Source organism: Thermobia domestica, chromosome 12, assembly GCF_964235325.1.
Source record: "Thermobia domestica chromosome 12, izTheDome1.hap1.1, whole genome shotgun sequence".
Classification (NCBI taxonomy): Eukaryota; Metazoa; Arthropoda; class Insecta; order Zygentoma; family Lepismatidae; genus Thermobia; species Thermobia domestica.
This window is the reverse complement of record NC_137465.1, coordinates 28,914,615-28,934,489: the sequence shown is the minus strand read 5'-3', so window position 1 is coordinate 28,934,489 and position 19,875 is coordinate 28,914,615. Positions and strand designations below refer to the sequence as shown.

The 19,875-nt window shown below is 35.2% G+C and overlaps 1 protein-coding gene across 1 annotated transcript in view; it reads left to right on the top strand.

Moving 5' to 3' along the window:
* The first annotated feature begins 1,274 nt into the window (after nucleotides 1-1,274).
* Nucleotides 1,275-19,875, top strand: part of svp (COUP transcription factor 2) — a 113,419-nt gene continuing 94,818 nt past the window's right edge. Inside the window, exon 1 of the mRNA XM_081733017.1 lies at nucleotides 1,275-2,469. Within this exon, the coding sequence (XP_081589143.1) occupies nucleotides 2,211-2,469 (259 nt within the window). The 5' untranslated portion in view covers nucleotides 1,275-2,210. The remainder of the gene's footprint in view (nucleotides 2,470-19,875) is intronic.

Here is a 19,875-nt window from a genome sequence, read left to right as displayed (position 1 = left end):
TCGATACTATTCTATTTAATATTCTTACATTATAGACGTATTATTTTGGTCTCCTCGGGGGCACTCTCAGAGTTCCCAGGGGGAGGCAGTGTCCCCCCAAAAAAAAACATGGTCTGTAAGAAACACTGTTCTCGACTGCTAAACAATAACGCATAAGTCTATTTTCACCATCTTTTATAAAAGTTTCCGAAACCGGAAATTATTACGTTACATGCTGGTTTTACTGTATAAGAATGATTAATTATCTTGAATTTAGTGAATTACATAGTAACGTTAAGAGTATCCTTTGAAAGTAATGAAACCGGGACTCGTAGTGAGAAGAACCAAATAGTTTAATTTTTAGCGTGTGATACTTCAAAGTGAGTGCTGAAGTCTAAACTGAGACATGAAAACAAAATTAAAAAAAAAAAAGGATAAAATAGAAAATAAAATAAAAAGCTATACAAGGAAAGATATACTTGTAAGTTTTTATTTCGTATCATTTATTCTATTATGTTATTTTCTTTCTTCTCGTTTGGTTCTTTCTTCTTTCCTTTTCTCTCTATTATTTTCGTTGGAAATCATATTTTAAGCTCCCAGCTATCTTCCCTCTCATAGGAGAACTGGTTGCTCTGTGTATAAAGGGCAGGTCACTCTCGAAAGAAATGTAGCACGTTCCTAACCCGAGCAGTGCAAAGTTGACGGCCCTAGCGCCCTCTAGATGTCGGGGAGACCACGCGTTTGCCCCCGACCTTCGTTCTCACTAGCACCACCGCCTCTCACCAAGTGAACCGTCGCGACGGTAGCGACGCAGCCGACGCCCGCGAGAGGCCCTGCCCATTTTTCGCACCTCAAACCTCTGTGTTGCTATTGGTCACCGTGGAGTATTAGGGGGTGACCCCCTTAAAAGTGGCATGCGCCCCTCGCCCCGTGCGAGGCTAAGAGGGCACGATGACATGTCGGATTTTGTATCTTCTTCAAGCACTTCTTTGTTACATAATGCGATTTTTATTTGGTATTTCAAAAGATATTCCATGTTCCTTCTATGCAAGAAGAGTCTTTCAAATCATTGCCTGCTATTGATAATATTTGTAGGTTCTAAACACCGCACAGGTAACGCGGTAAGCATCAATAAAACGTCGCGAAAATAAAAGTGATGTTAAAAGCCATAGGCGACTGAGGCCGGGCCCGAGCGCGGACCTCGTCGTCTGCTAAGAGTAACGGATGTCGGATCGAGCCAATCAGAGCGCACCACAGCCGTGGCCTCTGCTCGGGGGCGAGACTCCGCACCAAGCCCTCCCGAACCCCGCCTGCCATATATGGAATGCGTTGCCATAGCGACGGCCGCGGGGGCCGGTCGGTGTCAAGGTTCAGTCGCGCAGGCGGTAGGAACTCTGCTCTTAGTAGTGTTATATCGCTCCGTACAGGGTTCACGCTACGTTTCAGCGCTGTGTGTATGTGTTGCCTCGTCGGCCTTTCATCTTCTCTACTTGGCTTCGTGTGTTTTCAATCGTTACGAAGACAACCAAGATAATTTTATCGTGTGTGCGGGTTCAATTTTTTCTCTCTATATATATACATACATAAGAAATTGTGCGTGTGTGACCTTTTTTTTCCACAATAACACTTTTTTTAAAAGCAAAATCAGAAAGAAAGAATTTGAAAATAGTGACCAAAAGAAAAGATTGTGAAAAAGAAACGGTTTTTGTGTGCTTACGTGTGACCCCTGACAGTGTGTGAGTGCAGAAGGGCACCGTACGGGCTTGACCTCTTCATCATGGGGCCGGGACTTCGCGATAGAAACGAAGATTGACAGGTCATCGGTTTTGTTTGCAAGAAAAATATCTTTAGTTTATTTTTTTTATTTGATTTTCCTTTTTTTTAATTATATGTTGTTAAGACTGTTTTGACCTCTGCATGTTTGTGCCTTTTTCTTATCCGAAATAAGGATGCTCTAATGTAACTTAAGAAGGGTGTTACGATATCATCAAAAGGGCACCCCCTGCGGTGCTTGAACTGTTTTGGGTCAGAGGACACCCTCTTTTCTTCATTTTGTTTACTGTAACGACAAGCTACCAACAACACCCCCGATTTTTGGGCGAAGGGGTGTGTTGTTGTGTTTCATTTATAATAATAATAACCTGCCAACCGCGAAACGGTTGGTAAAATTTTTTTCGTGTCGAAGGTTTGAATAAGTAATCACCACGTTGGAGCTAGGGTTCCCGCGTAGTATGGCGCTCGTTGCTCCCCCGGCTACGGTCTGGCGGGACCCGAGCGTGGGGCCAGCCCCCGTCACCCCCACGACGGCAGAGGATATCTCGAGAGAGATCCAGACGCCCGGATCCCAGTCCACCACCACGCAATCTCAACAATCGTCGGGATCCCAGTCGGCCAATTCATCTGGCTCCGCGGACAAAAATCAGAACATCGAGTGTGTGGTTTGTGGGGATAAATCTAGCGGCAAACACTACGGCCAGTTCACTTGTGAAGGTAAGTTTAACAGTTGTTTTGTATAAGTGTTCGTGTTTAACCGTGTGTGTCGTTTATATGTTAGCATCTGGCTATATTTTTAATTCCTATTTATAGATAGTTCTGTGTACCTTTTTGCTCTGTTCACTAATATTATTGATATTGTAATATTAAAACTTATTCGTTCCTGTAGAAGAGTACAATCTTGTATTTATGTTCTCCCAAATTTGTGTCGCAACGATTTTCACCCTTCCCCTCGGCCCCGCTACATCTATGATAAATTTAGCAGCCAAAAGCTGACTTCAAGAAAACTGGATTGCGTTGCCTTAATAATTAAGTGCTTGCTTACCAGCGCTACAGAGACTGTTTCAAATAACTGCTTTAGCGTCTCAGTGCTGTTGACCGTGATTCTACAAAGATATGCCCATAAACAGTGCTGTTATCGGGACACTTCCGAGGTATGCCCATAAGGTTTCGGCATAATATTTAGGTTCAGAAGTCGTAATGTGTAGTCATTTAGTGGCATGAACACTACCTAAAGGTGCAGCGCCACAGAAACACGAGATGTTTAGTGGATAGAGTCCAATCATATATCATGATAATGTAAGCAGATATTTTCTCGCACTTTCCTGAGAATTAGAATAAAAATTTATTTTTTAAAAAACAAAATAGTAATACCCAATAATAATTAAAAAAAAAACTAACGAAAATTGCTGTGCCAAGTGGTTCAGTTTAATCTCATGGATAGCACATGGAACAAAAATTGACATTTGTCTCGTTTCAAATGTGTGTCATGAAAGTGATGTCTCACCTTGAAAAATGTTTCTGCTTTTATTGGAACATTTGGAAAAGATCAGTCTCGTCTCGAAAGTTCTGTCCCGTCTCGTCTCGTGCACAACTCGAAAATAGAAGTTCTCAGTGTTCCCCGCTTTCCGTTCTTTTTGTAATAAAAAAAAATAAAGACCAAAACAAAAACGTTAGGTGGAGAAACAAGTAATTTGTAAATTCATAACATTTTTTTAAAAAAAATAAACTATTATAACAGTTTTTTTTAAAAGATAAACTATTAATGAGGTACAAAGAATGATATAATACACTCTAATGTTTACAATAGAACTGTAAAATTACAATGAATTATTGCCAAATTTATGCTGCCAGGCATTTCGCCGTTAACGTGCACTGAAGTCCAACATGATTAATATGATTCGTTATTGTTTACGATCTACAATACTCAGTAAGTAAGTATTGATTGCTTATTATTGGTGACATTTCAGCATTATATATTTCATAGTGAAGAACTGTACTAATGTTACAGTCTTGTACCAATTCACCATTTTGTTCTACATTTTACCAAAATTTTACGCTATATCTTCGTGGGTAAATCTGCAAAACCAAGAATTAAAAAAAAAAAAAAAAAAACTATCATAAATGAACGGCTTTTTAAATTTCTTAATAGTGAGAAAATTCAATGTGTCCGTGGAAGTACTATTATAGGCCTTTATCGAAAATATTTTAATGTTTCAACTTCAGAATAGTTTAATTGGTCCAAGATCTTGAATAATGCTTACCTAAACAAATTTTTAATTGTACAATTGTTTCACATCATGCCACAAAATAACATCAAAATATAATAATAACTTAATTAATTGCAATTAATCAAGGGATTCTCAATCTGTTCCAAATCTCAAAATAAATCACTGCACGGAATGCGTCGTTACACCGTTAAAGTATATCATAAAAGCAATTTTTACATTATAAACTGATTTAAAATTCTACAATAACAAAAGTTATTATGAAACCTTTTCTATTCGCCTTTTTTTTAAAAAAAAATTAATGTGCTATGTAATTATAAGATATTAAAAGTTTAAGAAGTCAGCCAGACAGTGTCCAGAAGGTACTATCAACTGAACCAATTTGTGTTTCCAAGTGTTTTCTTATTGGCTGCAAATTTGGGTCCTCAGGTTATGAGGACTAAATTACTAAACACTCATGTTTCTTAACTATATTAATAGTCCAGGACAGTCCTTGTGGATTAAATTTGGAAGATCTGTGGCATTATTTAATCTTATGGGCGATTCTCTAGCAAGTGGTCCATTGTCAGTAAATTTTCAAAATTAATTTGAAACTATGATGTTTATGTTTTTCTATTAAGAAATAGTGTAAGTATATACTGAGACATTTAAAATCTTTTTGTAAAATATATTTACTAGGTTTTGACCATATAAACTTTATCTGTTCTACACCATGCTCAATGGTGTTCACATATCCCAATTTTCAAATAATTTTCAAACTAAATTCTAAATCCGTAATTATATGAACAATAGCAAAAAGTATGAAGTGGACCTTTGGCAAAAATTTGACAATTTTGTTTTAATTAATGTTTTATTCTGGTAGGCAAAAATCATAGTTTTCTCATGTCATGTTTCGCTGTCCCGTGCGTAACGGAAAACATGTATTTTTCGTCTTTCCTTTGTAATTGCAAAGGATAAAGTATTGAAACTTTTGCTCCAAAGTAGAATTATTATTAGCCTGTTAGTGATACATATTAAACTTATTTATTATCCTTCTTATGTATTTTATGAGGTATAGAAATGTTGTCCCGTGCGTAACGTTACGCACGGGACACTTACAGATTTAACCAAGGATGTGAATAAAATTAAGTTATTAAGATTTCAATACGTGTTAACTGTTATTGAGATTAAACAGTGAAGAATAAACTTTTATATTAACTCAAAGAAACATGAATTTACTGAGAGAAAGTAAATCAAATATAACTAAACATAACTACCAAAAACGTTCACGTTAAGTTACATAGAAACATTTACCACGAGGCTTAAAAACAAATTATCATGATAAATCGCACATTTTTCTTTTCATTAGAAAGGTAGGTATCTAAGTTGGTTTGACAGTCTTGTAGGGGGCAAATGGATTCGCAACTTTTTACTATATCCTTTCACCCTTTATTATCAGAAGATTAGGTGCTTGAAGTATATTTAAAACTTGATCGAATGAGACATAAAATCTGTTCTTTTCATCAAAACAAAACTTTGTACAACTGTTGTCCATGCATTTCAGATTTGTTACTCTAATGTCCCCATCTTCTTCTACATCACTTTCAGACACACATACATGCCGATATTTAATCCTATTTCTGGAAGAACCACAATCAAATTTCACTAGGAGAAATACACGTGCTCTAATATTGTCCATTCTGAGCCCGACAGTTGTAGGGTTGGAATATCATTATGAACATCGTCTTCAAAGTTGTATTCTGAATTAATGTCGCTCTCATCACTTGGTGAATATATCATTCTGTACACTGAAACTCTTTCCGTCTTCCTTGAACCAATCTAACTTGAATTGCCTTGTTCTTCTTCACATTTTAGAGTGTTTTCCTCTTCTAAATGGCCAACAACGAAATAATGCTGAATAGTTTCGCAAAAGGGACGTGAGAGGAAAAGAGTTAATCTTTTAACTTGCCTATAACGCTGCATCCTCACTTCATTTTTCAGTCTCACCTTGTTGCTATGTTTAAGTCTATATTTTCTAGCCCTTTCACGGTCACTCATTGTTTTTATTGATCGATTCAGTTCATCACTGACAATATTACTTGGAACAGAGTTACTTGCCTGTGAATCCATATTATTTACATGCCTGTGAATCAGCGCCCTCCAAAACTCACACTAAAGCAAATCTTCACATTGGTGAAGTAACAAACAATCATACCAAATAACCAAAAACCAACTGTTTCCCTTCAATTCACTTTCTCGCATTTCATCTGACAATGGCGGCGTTCAAACGACTCAACGTTTGGTAGGTAGCACAGAGGATCGAGCAGCTCAACAGTTGTACATTATGTGGTTTGAACGCCACCAATCAGCACTCAGACAAATACCCTAGTAATAACACTAAGCGAGTTGCCTAGCAAAGTTCGACTTTGATACTTTGGAATGTAATTTAATGCATTTAAATTAAATTATGGAGGCAAATTTTTTGTGCTTGTTAATGTTCAAATGTTAATCTTAAAATATCAATCTCTTTAGTAAGGATATTGCATAATAACAGTCTTAGAACAGCCAAACAATTGCATGGTTACTTTTCTGTCCCGTGCGTAACGTCCCGTGCGTAACGGTGAGTCGAAAAAGAAAACATAGTGTAAAGCTAATTAAATTCTATTTTTCAATTTAAAAAATATAATGCACAGTAAGGAGAATGAATGTAAAACATAAGTGATGGCATATAAAATGAAAATGCTGCCATAAATCGCAGAGAATGTCCAATGAATTTGAAGTTGTCAAATGAGCTTTTTGTCTGAGTCCCGTGCGTAACGCTTAATTTTGGCTTATAACTCAAATTTGCAATTGTTTTGAGTGTTTCATTTTATTTAATTATGCACTAATAGTTTCTCCCCTATTTTTGACATACTTTTTATTTTATTTGAAAATACATTTTTGTTTAAAAAAGCAGTTTTTGTGTACGAATGTCCCGTGCGTAACGCTGAGAATCGCCCTTATACAGAATTCACAATGCACTCAATTGTGCCAAACAAGCATTGTATATAAGCTCTTCCCAACAAAAGAGGTGTGATTTTTCCTATGGCATCTAAATTCTGGTATACATGTTTTTTTTTATTTTTTTTATGTTTAATAACATGAATAAAACTTGGCAATTTAATTATTAATGTTCCTTCCCTATCTTTCAAATATTGCTTCCACACAGGTACCAAAATTTAAAAGGTATCGGTGCGTAGCTTGTCATAAAATTAACAAGAATTTTAGGTATGATCGAAAAAAATGAATCAAAAGATTGCTATCTGGGCCAAGAATGTTAGGAGTGATCCAAAGAACATCAAAATTTTGCGATCTTTGCCAGTAATTAATTTTTTTTGAATCAGGGGCTACAAAATTTTTAAACGGTCCCTAAATCGAGTCTTCGTATTTTGTACGCAATGAGCACATCATACTGAGTGAAGTGATAGTTTGGGTTTGGCTACACTATATGTAGCTCACCAGATATAAGGCGTACAACAAAATTTTAGATTAAAATATCTTGGATCGAAATTTATTGGATCTCGAACCAGGGGCCACAAAATTTTTGACCGGCCCTTAAATCGAGATTTCATATTTTCTACAGAATAAGCACATCATGATAAGTGAAGTGATAGTTTGGGTTTGACTACACCATATGTAGTCCTCCAGATATAAAGCCTACAAAAACATTTTTGATTGAAATATGTTGGATCTTTTGCTCCAGAAAGGGGAACCAAAATTCTGAATTAATTAGGAACTACTAGTCCAAAAGACAAGAAATTACTTATTTAATAATGTATTATAAATGGTAACTTTATACTTTTCAAAAATTGTCAGTTGTTTATTATTATTATTATTATTATTATTATTATTATTATTATTATTATTATTATTATTATTATTATTATTATTATTATTAGTTACACAAAAATGAGAAATAAATATAGTAAGGGAACGGAAATCCCTGAAAAAAATGTAGATATCGCTGTACCATTTTAAAATATAACAATTAACAGTATTGTAAGGGAAACTCTTTCGGGAAGTGATTGTAAAGGGGAAACGAAACCAACATTTACCAGTAATTTGAACACATAAATTATATTCTTTAGTTAGGATATTAATGGTAAAATCAACAATATATTCACATAATATTGGCTCAAATATTATTTTTCTGTATTTCGTAATCATTAACTTTTTTTTATAACAAAATTTTAATGATATAAGTTGTAAACCCGTGTGTTTTACACCATTTTTGTTTGCTCTGGAATAGTAAAATCTCAAGCGAGGCAATGGAACTCACCATTGATGTTTTCACAAAGTTTCAACTTGAAATGTACATATTTCAGCTTATTTTTATTGCTACGGTTTAATTGTTAACAATTTTGTGATTACTGTACAAGACATCCAAGTAAATTTACATCTAACTACTAACAGGATTCTTGTTGTTTTGCCGTTATCAAATTACAGTCTAATGTGTCGTGAAGATGACTTACGATATTAATATATACAATGCATTTCTCTATGTAATACCTTGTTATAATAATTAACTTTAAATTCTACGAATTATTTAATCATAGTATTCACACTAATTTCACTTCGTTGTAAATTGACATAAATGAATTACCTATATGTTCGCCAGTATTTGCTTGTAATTTTATTGAAGTAGCTTACTTTTGCCAATAATTGGTTGTAATTCTATGGAAACAGGTTAAATTTGCCAATAATTGATTGTAACTCTACTGAAACAGCTTACGTTTACCGGTAATTGGTTCTACAGAAACAACTTATGTTTGCCAATAATTTATTGTAATTTTACTGACATACACCTTACACAAAAAGTTTACGGTATGTTATTTGACTGATGTAAATACTGAACAACACACGACAGAAACTATAGAAGCTGCTTCTCCAAAGTGTCATGTTCATTTATATACGTTTTGCCTAATGCTGTAAAATGCATCAATTTAAACAAACTGTACTGATAATTACGTGTAATATTGCCTGATAACATCAGCGTCTATTGTACTGTTAACGCCCATAATAGAATCAATTTTTGTTAATCGACAAAATTTTAAAAGGATGAACGTAAAAGGATAGGTTGAGTCTTCATCTCATTAATTATTATCCTTGCTTTCTATATACACTGAAAAACTGTCTAAATCAAATTACAATGTTTTACTGTAAAAATATTATTTAATATAGTTATATTTACTTCACTTAAGATCTATCTTCAAGTGTAATTATTCTTACTTTTTAAGTGCTACAAGCTAAAATTATCGACAAGGTTTTATAATTCAGGAAGTAAGTACTGTCCCCGTTCGTAGAGCAATTTACTTTTGTTAGATTAAATTGCTTAACTATATCAGTCCCGTCAATGTTATTCCTGGCTTTTTACACCCGAGTTCGATACTACGGACGGTGACTACTAGAACAACACCGATTGTTTTTCATGTTTTCTATTTCTACTCTGACTATCCGACTATTCTTGGGACGGTGACCAGATGAAAAATTTGGAAAGGGTTTTTGTCTACCACTAGGTTGTAATTTTGTAAAAATATGATTGAATAGGAAAACTTTGAAATATAACATTCTCCCTTTCCCAGAGAAATTAAATGTAAACTCTCATGTACATAGTCTTCTGAGAATGGAGGACGAAGCAGGGTGGTCTTTCTGGCCCAAATTACTCTCGGAAAAGAAGTTACACTTATTCCTATTGATATCCCTATTGTCAATAATAATAAGACAGTCATACACAAAAGATAAAAAGTTCTGTGCAACGTACCCCAGGGCATTAATTCGATGTCTTTTGTTATACAGAATCCAAATTTCGAATCCCCATTATGATCGCCTGTGTCAATGTTGTTTTAATGACGAAAAACTTGTGTGCTGCCTTACGTGTATTCTCCCTATGCAAAATCGCGGAAATTCTTCGCCCATTACAAAAAAAAAAAAAAAAAAGTCGATTGTCGTGGGGTTTCGAAATTTGGATTCATTGTCAGAAAACACATCGATTCCATACCGTGGGGTCCGGTGGGCACAACTTTTACATTTTGTATGTGACTGTCATTATTTTAACTACTGGTTTACGGAGATGTAGTTTCCAAATTTCCCATTCCATTGATCAATAGTAATAATTATTTTCTGGCATTCTGGGATCTACAATTCTTTGTTTCAGGAATGAAAATTTCCTATTACGTACAAATAACCACATACTTCATAATATGGATGAAGCTATTAAATGTGTATTCTTCAATTTAATAATTCTGCCAACATTTTTTCAGGTATATATTTTATGTTGAATTTATATTGGCGGTATATCGTTTTATTTTACGCGAAAATACATACATGACTGTTCCCATAAAAGACTATTCTATACTACTTAGTAGTTAGTAGTACCTATTAAAAAATATTTATAGTTTTCCACTAAAACTTCCAATAACAATATTCCACAACGTTAATTGGTAGTGATATGATGTGCATAATGCAATACTATTCCATGGATGGAAGCAAGAGTTAAATATTTGACATGGGAACATCGAATTGTTCCAGAGAAAAGTTCTCAATTAGAAAATCAAATGTTGGAAATAGGGGCATAAAGGAAGTCAATAACGAAAACAGGAAGAAGACAGAAAAAGTAACAAATGTTATTACTTTTACTTTTTCTTAAATCGTGTTAAAATTTTATTTTTACCCAAAATATACAGCACAAAATCATTACAGTGAAGATTGATTTGAGGAAAAGATATATATTTTTATAGAAGAAAATACATTGTAAGTTTGAAAAAATATTTCTTTCAGTTTAACGTCCCACGATTATAGCTTTTAGGCTAAGGAAGACGATCATTAAGGCAAGTGAATGATGATGGAAGAATTGGTGGAATGAAAAAGTGGGAGGAAACGGGAGTAGCCCCAGAAAACCTGCGGACACGATGTTGTCAACCACAAACAGACTTCGGTGGGGATCGAACCACGAACTCCACACACCACAGGTATTGTAAATTTGGAAGTATGAAAGATATTTCTTTAGGGATCTTAGAACTTATTTACATCTTACTCATTTATACAGCCCCATATTTAGGTAGTTTACGCCCCCTGGTCCTAAGAAAATTTTGCATCTCCTTTCCTCACATTTGTTCGTATTCAGTTATGTTAAACAGAAACAACATAAATAAATATACAAATAAAAGCAAAAATTATAACAAGAATACAAATTCAGAAACTCTTGCACTGTCACTACGAAAGTGATCTTACCTTAGTATTACCACATACACTAATTAGTCACATTTTCAAAATCCAGCTTCACAATGAGATTATTATTTATTGCTAGTTAATAACCAAATAATTCATACGTTTCTAAGTGTAACGAAAGCGACAAGGTTCGCCCTGGGCCCGGAACCTGTGACCCGTATTAATTTGTACTTACGTATAAAAGCAAGCAACTGATGTAATATTTTATTTGCTATCTTAATTACTAAAACTACCCTGGAAGTTTTGTCGGTAGAATTACAACTGAATACTCTCAAATATTTTGTCAATCTGTCTTTGTTAAATTACGACCAGTAATAGCAGATTGTTATTAAACAGAATTATGATCCATCGAAAAAATCTTTTGTCATTCATTCTCTGTAATTTTTGACAATTTTTTCTCATTGGTTAAGTCCCAAAAAATTTCCCAACAAACGATGCCGTGAAAGGGATGTTCTCCTAGAAAATATGTATGTGGAAGCGCTGATTCGTCTTATATTTCCTTATGAAAACTCTCCCGTATCTTGTGATGAGCGCTTTTTCCCACAAAACAATAGAAGACAAACGCATTCAGCATGGATGGCTATCACATGATACTATAATTAATTCATCATTTCAAAACATTTTTGTCAAAGTTTTCAAAGAAATTTTGTTTAAAAATCGCCGTTTGAATATAGCGAAATGATTTCCCAAATTGCAAGGAAACAATTTTCTTGCGTCTGTACATTAATTATATCAGCCAAATGCCGTTGCTGCATTAGAATACCCCTTTTTCGTAAGATCAGCGAAGTTAGCAGTTGTAGGTCTGGTCAGAGAAAAGATAGGTAATCATTCTTACTCATCACACGGTGTTGGCATTGTGACCTTCTCCCAGCGTTATGAAGATAATCGGGGAGCCACTAAAAGAAAAAAAGTAGCGAATTCACCTGCTGGTGGGCACAGTCTCCCTCTAAAGATTATTCCGCCAAAAGTTTAGCTTTCTGATTAATTATATCGTTGCGTAACTAATGTTTGGTTTGAGTCCTTTGGTGTTGACGTCTCTTTGCAGCAAAGAATCTATATGCGATGTACAGGTAAATGTTAAACTTAATTTGGATGAAATCTAAATTACATAGCGGAATCGAACTCGGGTCTTCTGCGTCGAAAACGAGTTATGGTACGCGTTTAGCCAGAAAGAAATTCTATCTGATAATGATGAATACGTAAATACAGATGTCTGTATTTTATCACTTTTGTATACAATGTTTATTATTATTATGATTAATAATAATAATAATAATAATAATAATAATAATAATAATAATAATAATAATAATAATAATAATAGAAGTACAATGAAGTCCTTTTTAACGGACACCTTCATATTAAGAACTTTTTTTTGTCCCGGTAAAAAATATACCGGGTAAAAATATTATTATAAGAGAAAATCCTCTATTTTACGGACAGACAATCATTTCCTGGCGGTGTTCGTTATTCAGAGATTTTACTGCATTCTTTCCATGTTACCATATCTACAGGGGATGTACCGATAGACCTATATCGGTATTGGTATCAGTTAGATCGGCCACTTTTGGGAGTATCGGTATCGGCAAATGGACACCAATATTTACCGATACATTTTCCGAACTATTTTCAATTTCTTTGATATTAAAAATAACACTCATATTTCATCAATTTCTTTTAGACTTTTTTTTTTTTTATCTACCATGGTTAGTCTTCAAGAAATGGTTATTTTTCGTGGTTAGGTACTTGCTCACAAGACGAGGCAAAATGAGATATAAGGTTTTGTTGTGTCGTCTTTTAAATTTTGTAGTTCCTAATCTCGTCTCAATACTCAGGCGGGCGCTTACCTCTGGTGTGTAGGGTCATTGGTTCGATCCCGGGCCAAGTAAATTTGTGGTGGACGACATCGTGTCCGTGGGGTGTTCTCAGGTACTCGTTTCCTCCTACTTTCTGGTTCCACCAATTTTTCAATCAGCATACACTTGTATGAATCATCGTCTCCTTTAGCCTAAAGGGTGTAATCGTGGGACGTTAAACTGAAAGATTTCATTTTCGTCTCGATAATCGAAGATTTTTTTTATCATGTCATTTCGTTTCGACTTTTTTTTTCTACTCTCGGTTCATCATGTACAAAATGTATGCTCTGATTTTTTTCCTAATTTCATCAAAAAGTTATCAGAATCCTGTCGCTCCACGAGAGGTTCAGGAAGGGTGTAGTATAACAACATTGAAACCATATTTATTATTGGAGCAGGGCGCAAAATTTCAAAGTCAGACGCACTCGCCAATCCATAGTCGCCAATATCTCGGAACGTCCGCAGCAAAAAACCTGCAACATGAGCATGTAAGTTTATTGTAAAACGACGAAGTCTTTTGTTGCAAAATAAATGTGCAGGGGAGAACGCCGAGGTTTCTCCTAGCGTGATTTGTGCCACTTAGATGTTATGTTGATTCCCTTCGCTATTAGGCGTAGTTTCACAATAAGCTTACATGCTCATGTTGCATTTATTCTTTTGCTGCGGACTGTACAAATTGTGAGTCTTTTGGTTTGATAAAGAAAGAGATTACATCAGGGCATAAAATTTTCAAAACCAGACAATTAGATTCAGGATAATCAATTTTGAATTGGACAATTCATATGTACCGTGTTATGCAAAAGTGAACTAAGCGCCAAATTTTGAAAATCCACGTAAATGCGACGATTGGTTCCTGATAAGCATTAGAACGTTTTGCACAATCGAAAAGAGAGGAAAACCAACACCTTTCCAAAAAAAAGAAACATAATTTCACTTTAGATTACGGCTACCTTAGTGCTGGACATCAACCTTTAAACGTAATTTTCTTAAAAGTATGAAAGTGGCGCTTAGTTCGTTTTCGCAGGACACGGTACATATACATGTTAGAAAATATCGATTAAGGGTGGGAAAAGGAGGGGCGAACTACAACGTTGTGAAGACTTCAAATTTCATGTTTTCTACCATTCAGTGACAATTATTTTCGTGCGAAACAGTAACTGCGCAGCCTTCTGAATTTAGACAGAAACCATTCCTACTGAACACTGGTCGCCAGCTCTAAATTTCTGGTCGCCAGTTGCGGAAATTTTGTTCCCTGATTGGAGAATATCGTGTAATCACTTGCGTTATCTTTAAGCTCTGATAAATTCTCTTCATTGTGTTTGTGCAATCACTTCATCAGTTCATAATTTTTGTATTATGAATAATGTAACAGTAAAGCTGTTTTGAGATCTAAGACTCTTGTAAACTACTGTACACCACGAGAGTCGAAAATCTGTCGTCTTGACTCGAAAATGAGACAAGAATAGGAGTCTGTCTTGTCTCGAATTTGAAATTTTACTTCTCGAGGCAACACTACATACAAGAGGCAATGGCGTTCGGCAGCATACTTCAATCGCCTTTACCAAGGGCGCCGATCCCGGGGGGCCCGCCCCCCAAAGCTCATGTGGGCCCCCCTACTGTATTTATGAATATACAATATTTGGCATAATTTGAGTGCAATTTGTCTTAAAATCCTCATATATATACCTTCGGCATCTGAATGGGCCCCCCCAAATTTTCAGAAAAATCGGCGCCCTTTAGGGATGCGCACGAGACGAGTCGAGACAGAATGTTCCTAACAAAATTCGAGTCGAGACACGGCTCTTCCAATAGAGAAATATACATTTTTCGAGTCGAGACATCACTTTTACAGCACATTTTCGAGACGAGACAAATACAAATCTTGTCTCGTGCGCATCCCCAGCACCCTTAACTTTTACCAGAGGTTTTACCAATTATCCCTTTTACAGACGTAGGGCAAACGTTTAAAACGAGGGTATAGCAAGAACAATTTTTCTTCTCAATGCAGAGATCGGTCCTAAAGCACTCCGTCGGTCTGGAGATATCTTACCTGGTACGTGTAGGGTTCCTAAGATCCAGAGTATATTTATTTTCTGCGCATTGTAAAACATTTGGTAAAATTACAAGGAAGTTGTGGTAACTGCCCTTGTGCAACATCTTATAGATAACATACCTTTTATAGTTAACACGTAGTTGCTGATGATACGAAAAAAGTAAATGATCATTCATTGCCCGTTATTCAATGTTAATCATATCCATTTAGTTACCAATACTTTTTTTGTTTTTTTACAGTGGTTCTTTGTAATTGTACTGAAGCTATAACAGTGTAAATTGATTATTGGCGTTTTAAAGATGGATTTCGGTATCATTTTTTAAAAATAATTATATCATCTCACATTAAGTAATATTACTGTGAAATACTACGCTCAAATGTATTGAAACCTATCTCCTGTGTTGGAGCAAATTAACGAAGCTCTCATTAAGATACCTATTTGAAATTTTCACAATACATCAATAAACTCTGCTAAAGACAGTTAAAAAAAAAATAAATAAAAAAATAAAAAAAGATCGCACCTGGAAGTTTCAATTTTGTTCGGTAGATAACAACCTTTAGAGAGTATGTGCTGCCATCTGTTGGCGCGATATATAGCTTCTAGCATTCTGCAATTATACTTGTTTCGATAGTAGAAAAGTGGGATATGGATGGCCATCGTTCCAGTCACTCTTACCCTTAAAGATGAATACAAATTGCCCCCAATAACGAACTTGGCTGAGATAATTACTTTAGTTACCTATTGCAAATAAATAAATAATTCGCTTTCATTCAAGCGTTATTGTGCGGAGTAACGGACTGATACACGTACCTATTAATATTAGAACCTTGCAAGGCTCACTAGTGTGGTCCCAATAGTGTTAACAAAATTACTAACTAACAATACAACCTAACTACTATCTAACAGATTATCTAACAATACAACCTTGCAAGGTCCACTAATGTGATCCCTATAATATTTTACGTACCATGTTATAGTATAGACTACCTAACACAAGCCTACTGAGTTCGGTACTAACAGAGGTATTTTTCCTAATAAATTTGTATTAAGGTACTCACTTTGAAACCGGACATAGCCTGGATTTAGGATTTAGATTTCGGCATCTCGGGCTTTCGCCTTCTATAGCCATGTATAAGGGATGACGTCTCTTGCCGTTCACACTATCCGAGGAAAGGGAAGAAAGATTGGGGAAGGGAGGATGCTGACTGGGACCTATATGTTAATAATAATAATAATAATAATAATAATAATAATAATAATAATAATAATAATAATAATAATAATAATAATAATATATGGTTTTTCCGTGGATATATGGTTGATGCACCTGATGTGAATGAGGGAAATCCAGGAAAGCTTCAGTCAAGATAGCTGCTCTTAAAAAGTTTTTTTACACTTTTTCGACCGAGTGTTCCCACCGGGAATCGAACCCGGAACTGCTCGCACTGAAACCGGACATAGAGTAGTGGTCTCCAGTATTACTTCACAACGTCCCATTTCGAATCTGTTTGATCAGATATCTTGACAGATTTTCTCTAGAATTGTTCCTAGTTCCATCCAGTGTTTCTTCCAGACATGCTTTTTTTTGGGGGGGAGGAGGGTCACTTGGAGTGGCCCCGGAGGAGACCTAAATAATACGTCTATAATATAATAATGAATAGTACCGTGTGAAAATATATGTTCCCTTCCGAATACTAAGTGAATCCCCTCGAAACATTTTTCTGAAAGAAACACTGTCACGGAGTGACTGTTGATCAAGTTTTGCATTGAAGCAACTGACCCTAGAGCACAAAGCAAGACATTGACATTTTTGCAACGATACAACTTTCGTGTACTGCAACCACATATGAGGCGATAGTTATTGGTAACTAAAATTAATTGTAAAAATCTCAGTGAAATCTTCCGAGTAACCGTTCATGTACAGTGATTTTATTGAACGGTCTACTCTTGGTTCTGGGAACACTAACAAATGACTCGTTCAGCCTTCTCGTCGAAAAAGACATATATTTTTGTGAACCAATTTAGAAATTTATTTTTTATTCGTACACGAAAGGGTTAACAAAGATCCTTGGAACCCTGTTGAGTCTAACAGATTGTTTCTTAACAGTAGAAGAAAATAGAATCACGTATCCAATGTTTATTTTTAAAATGAAAATGTTAGATTTTTGAGTAAGTAAACTAATATTTTATTGGCAAATGTATTGTCAGAAGATCTTCGTTTAATTACAATCAACGACGATCGTTGTAATATGCAATATTAATATTTTGAAAATAAATCAATCATCATTTCTATTATGCTTTGTGTTTTATTACAAATTGTAATAACAACATTATTCTTTAAAGTACGCGAAATTGTAATTAAATAAAGAAAGAGTGACAAAGGATTTGTCAGTAATTTGTTGTAATTTTAATGAGACCTTTCACAGTGCGTAAAAGGCTGGTCATAATGATGGATCATAAATAGCATATGGTTCCCATATAGATTTTCTGTGTATATTAGAAAAAAGAAAACTTCCTACAGATATGCATTTGTTTAATAATAATAATAATTATGGGGCAATTTTCTATTAATACAAGCAAGCACCTACAAATTTGCATAAATGACATTCAGTTACTCATGACTGTCAGTAACTAATAATATATCTTGCTCTTTAAAAGTCATAATTATTATTCAGATTTGTAAATGTATTTCCTTATTGATGCCGTCTTCTCCTTCATAATCCGCGTAGTGTTTCAGATACGGAACAGTCAGTGTATATACAAAGACAACACTGCAATAACCCAACACCTGTTCACTAGCATTCATTAAACTAATTTTCCACCAGCTTTATAAAGTAATAAATCACGCTTTTCCACCACCACCACCTGTCGTTATAACCTGAAGATCAACATATGACTGAGTAAGTCGATATATGCGTAATTTTTGCTCTGTGTTTGGATCAAGTGCTTCGAACACAGTTTGGAGCAAAAGGATGAAATATGACCTTCGATAGTATTAGGAGTGTTCAAGACAAAGAATGTCGTCTAAAATTACGATTTTATATTTACTCATTTAGTACGGGGAAACACGTTCTATAGTGCTTAAATTGTTTTAGAGATACGCACGAGGCAAAAAGTAAGGCTGTGTCGTCTCGAATATGCATAAGCAATGTGATGTCTCGTCTCGAAGTATATTGGAAGACTTCTGTCTCACCTCGAATCCTGTCACAAAAATTCTGTTTCGACTCGTCTCGTATTACAATCGCAAAACTTTTACGCAGAAACCGATTTAATTTAGCTAGCTGTGGAGCTCCTTCTTGGCTAAGCGATTAGCGTACGCGTCTTCGGCGTGGGAGACCCGGGTTCAACTCTCGGTGGAGATCATGTGGTTTAGATTCCACGTTAACCAGTCGGTCCCGTCTTATATAGGCTCGCTGAAAGGGGCGTTAAATTTAAAATTAACTCAACTCATTCGCTAGCTGTGCTCTCACAGAAACTTCCATCACAGTATCACAGTGATTGTTTCAGGAGGTGGCCCGGAATGGAAATTGTCCCCCGGGGACGTATTTCTGTTCGTATTTTACATGGGATACCACCAGGACCGTATCCACGGGGACTAGAGGCCGGGCACCCTAAATTTTTACTGCCTCCCTAAAATTTTCACGGTAGGCTTGCAAATGAACTATAATATAGTGATGAACTATAATATGGTTGGATCAGGCCTCCCTAACTTCTGCCGTGGCCCCCTTCATTTTTCGGCTGGCTGCGAACCTGAATACCAATATTTTCGGAGTACTACAGAACTTTTGGCCTCAGTATACTGAAACTCCTCCAACTTCACCCTCGGGGGAAATCTTCTGAAAACCGGCGAACGATTAAAAAATAGCAGGATCTTGCAGTAGTCGAGATTTTAGAGTTTTGTGCCAATCTGTTGATCGATAAAGTTAGTAAGGAAGGGGCAGAAAATCCATTTTCGAAAACTTTTTTTAAATCATATTTGAAAGGACTTTCTCTTATGAACGACAACCGGAAATTCGTTATTAAGACAGAAGAACGTACTTCCTCAGAGCGTAAGTAACAGTTTCTTTTTATTTCTTTTTTCAAATCAGGTATTTTCTTTTCGTATGATAAATTAGCGTTAAAACTTCGATGACACGTAATATTGACAGCACCTAACGTCGATATCCAAAACATCACAATGTGACAGCAAAAATATCGATGTTTTAGTTTTCGATGTCACATAGTCGATGAATTGACGTATAAATCTTGAAATTTGAATAAGAGACTTTTTTAAAAATAGTTTACTCATATATCGCTGTAGGAACAGATGGAATTCAGTTAATAAACAGCGCTGTTTCTTCCTAATAATCTTTAATGAATTTTTAGTTAGAGCAAAACTGTTAAAAGAGTGTGGGCCATAATACTGTACATAATTTTATTATCTACTTGACTTTTTTTCTCTAGTTTTAGCGATAACGCGATTATTTTTCATTCTTTTCTCTAAAGTTTCGGTAATAATTCGATTATTTTTTATTAGTGTCTCTAAAGTTTAGTGATAACACGATTATTTAAATTATTACCTCTTAAGTTTCACTGGTAACGCGATAATTTTTAGTTATTTTTTCTAAAGTTTCAGTGATAACGAGATTATTTTTCATTCTTTTCCCTAAAGTTTCGGTGATAATTCGATTATTTTTTATTATTGTCTCTAAAGTTTTAGTGATAACACGATTTTAATTATTACCTCTCAAATGTCACTGA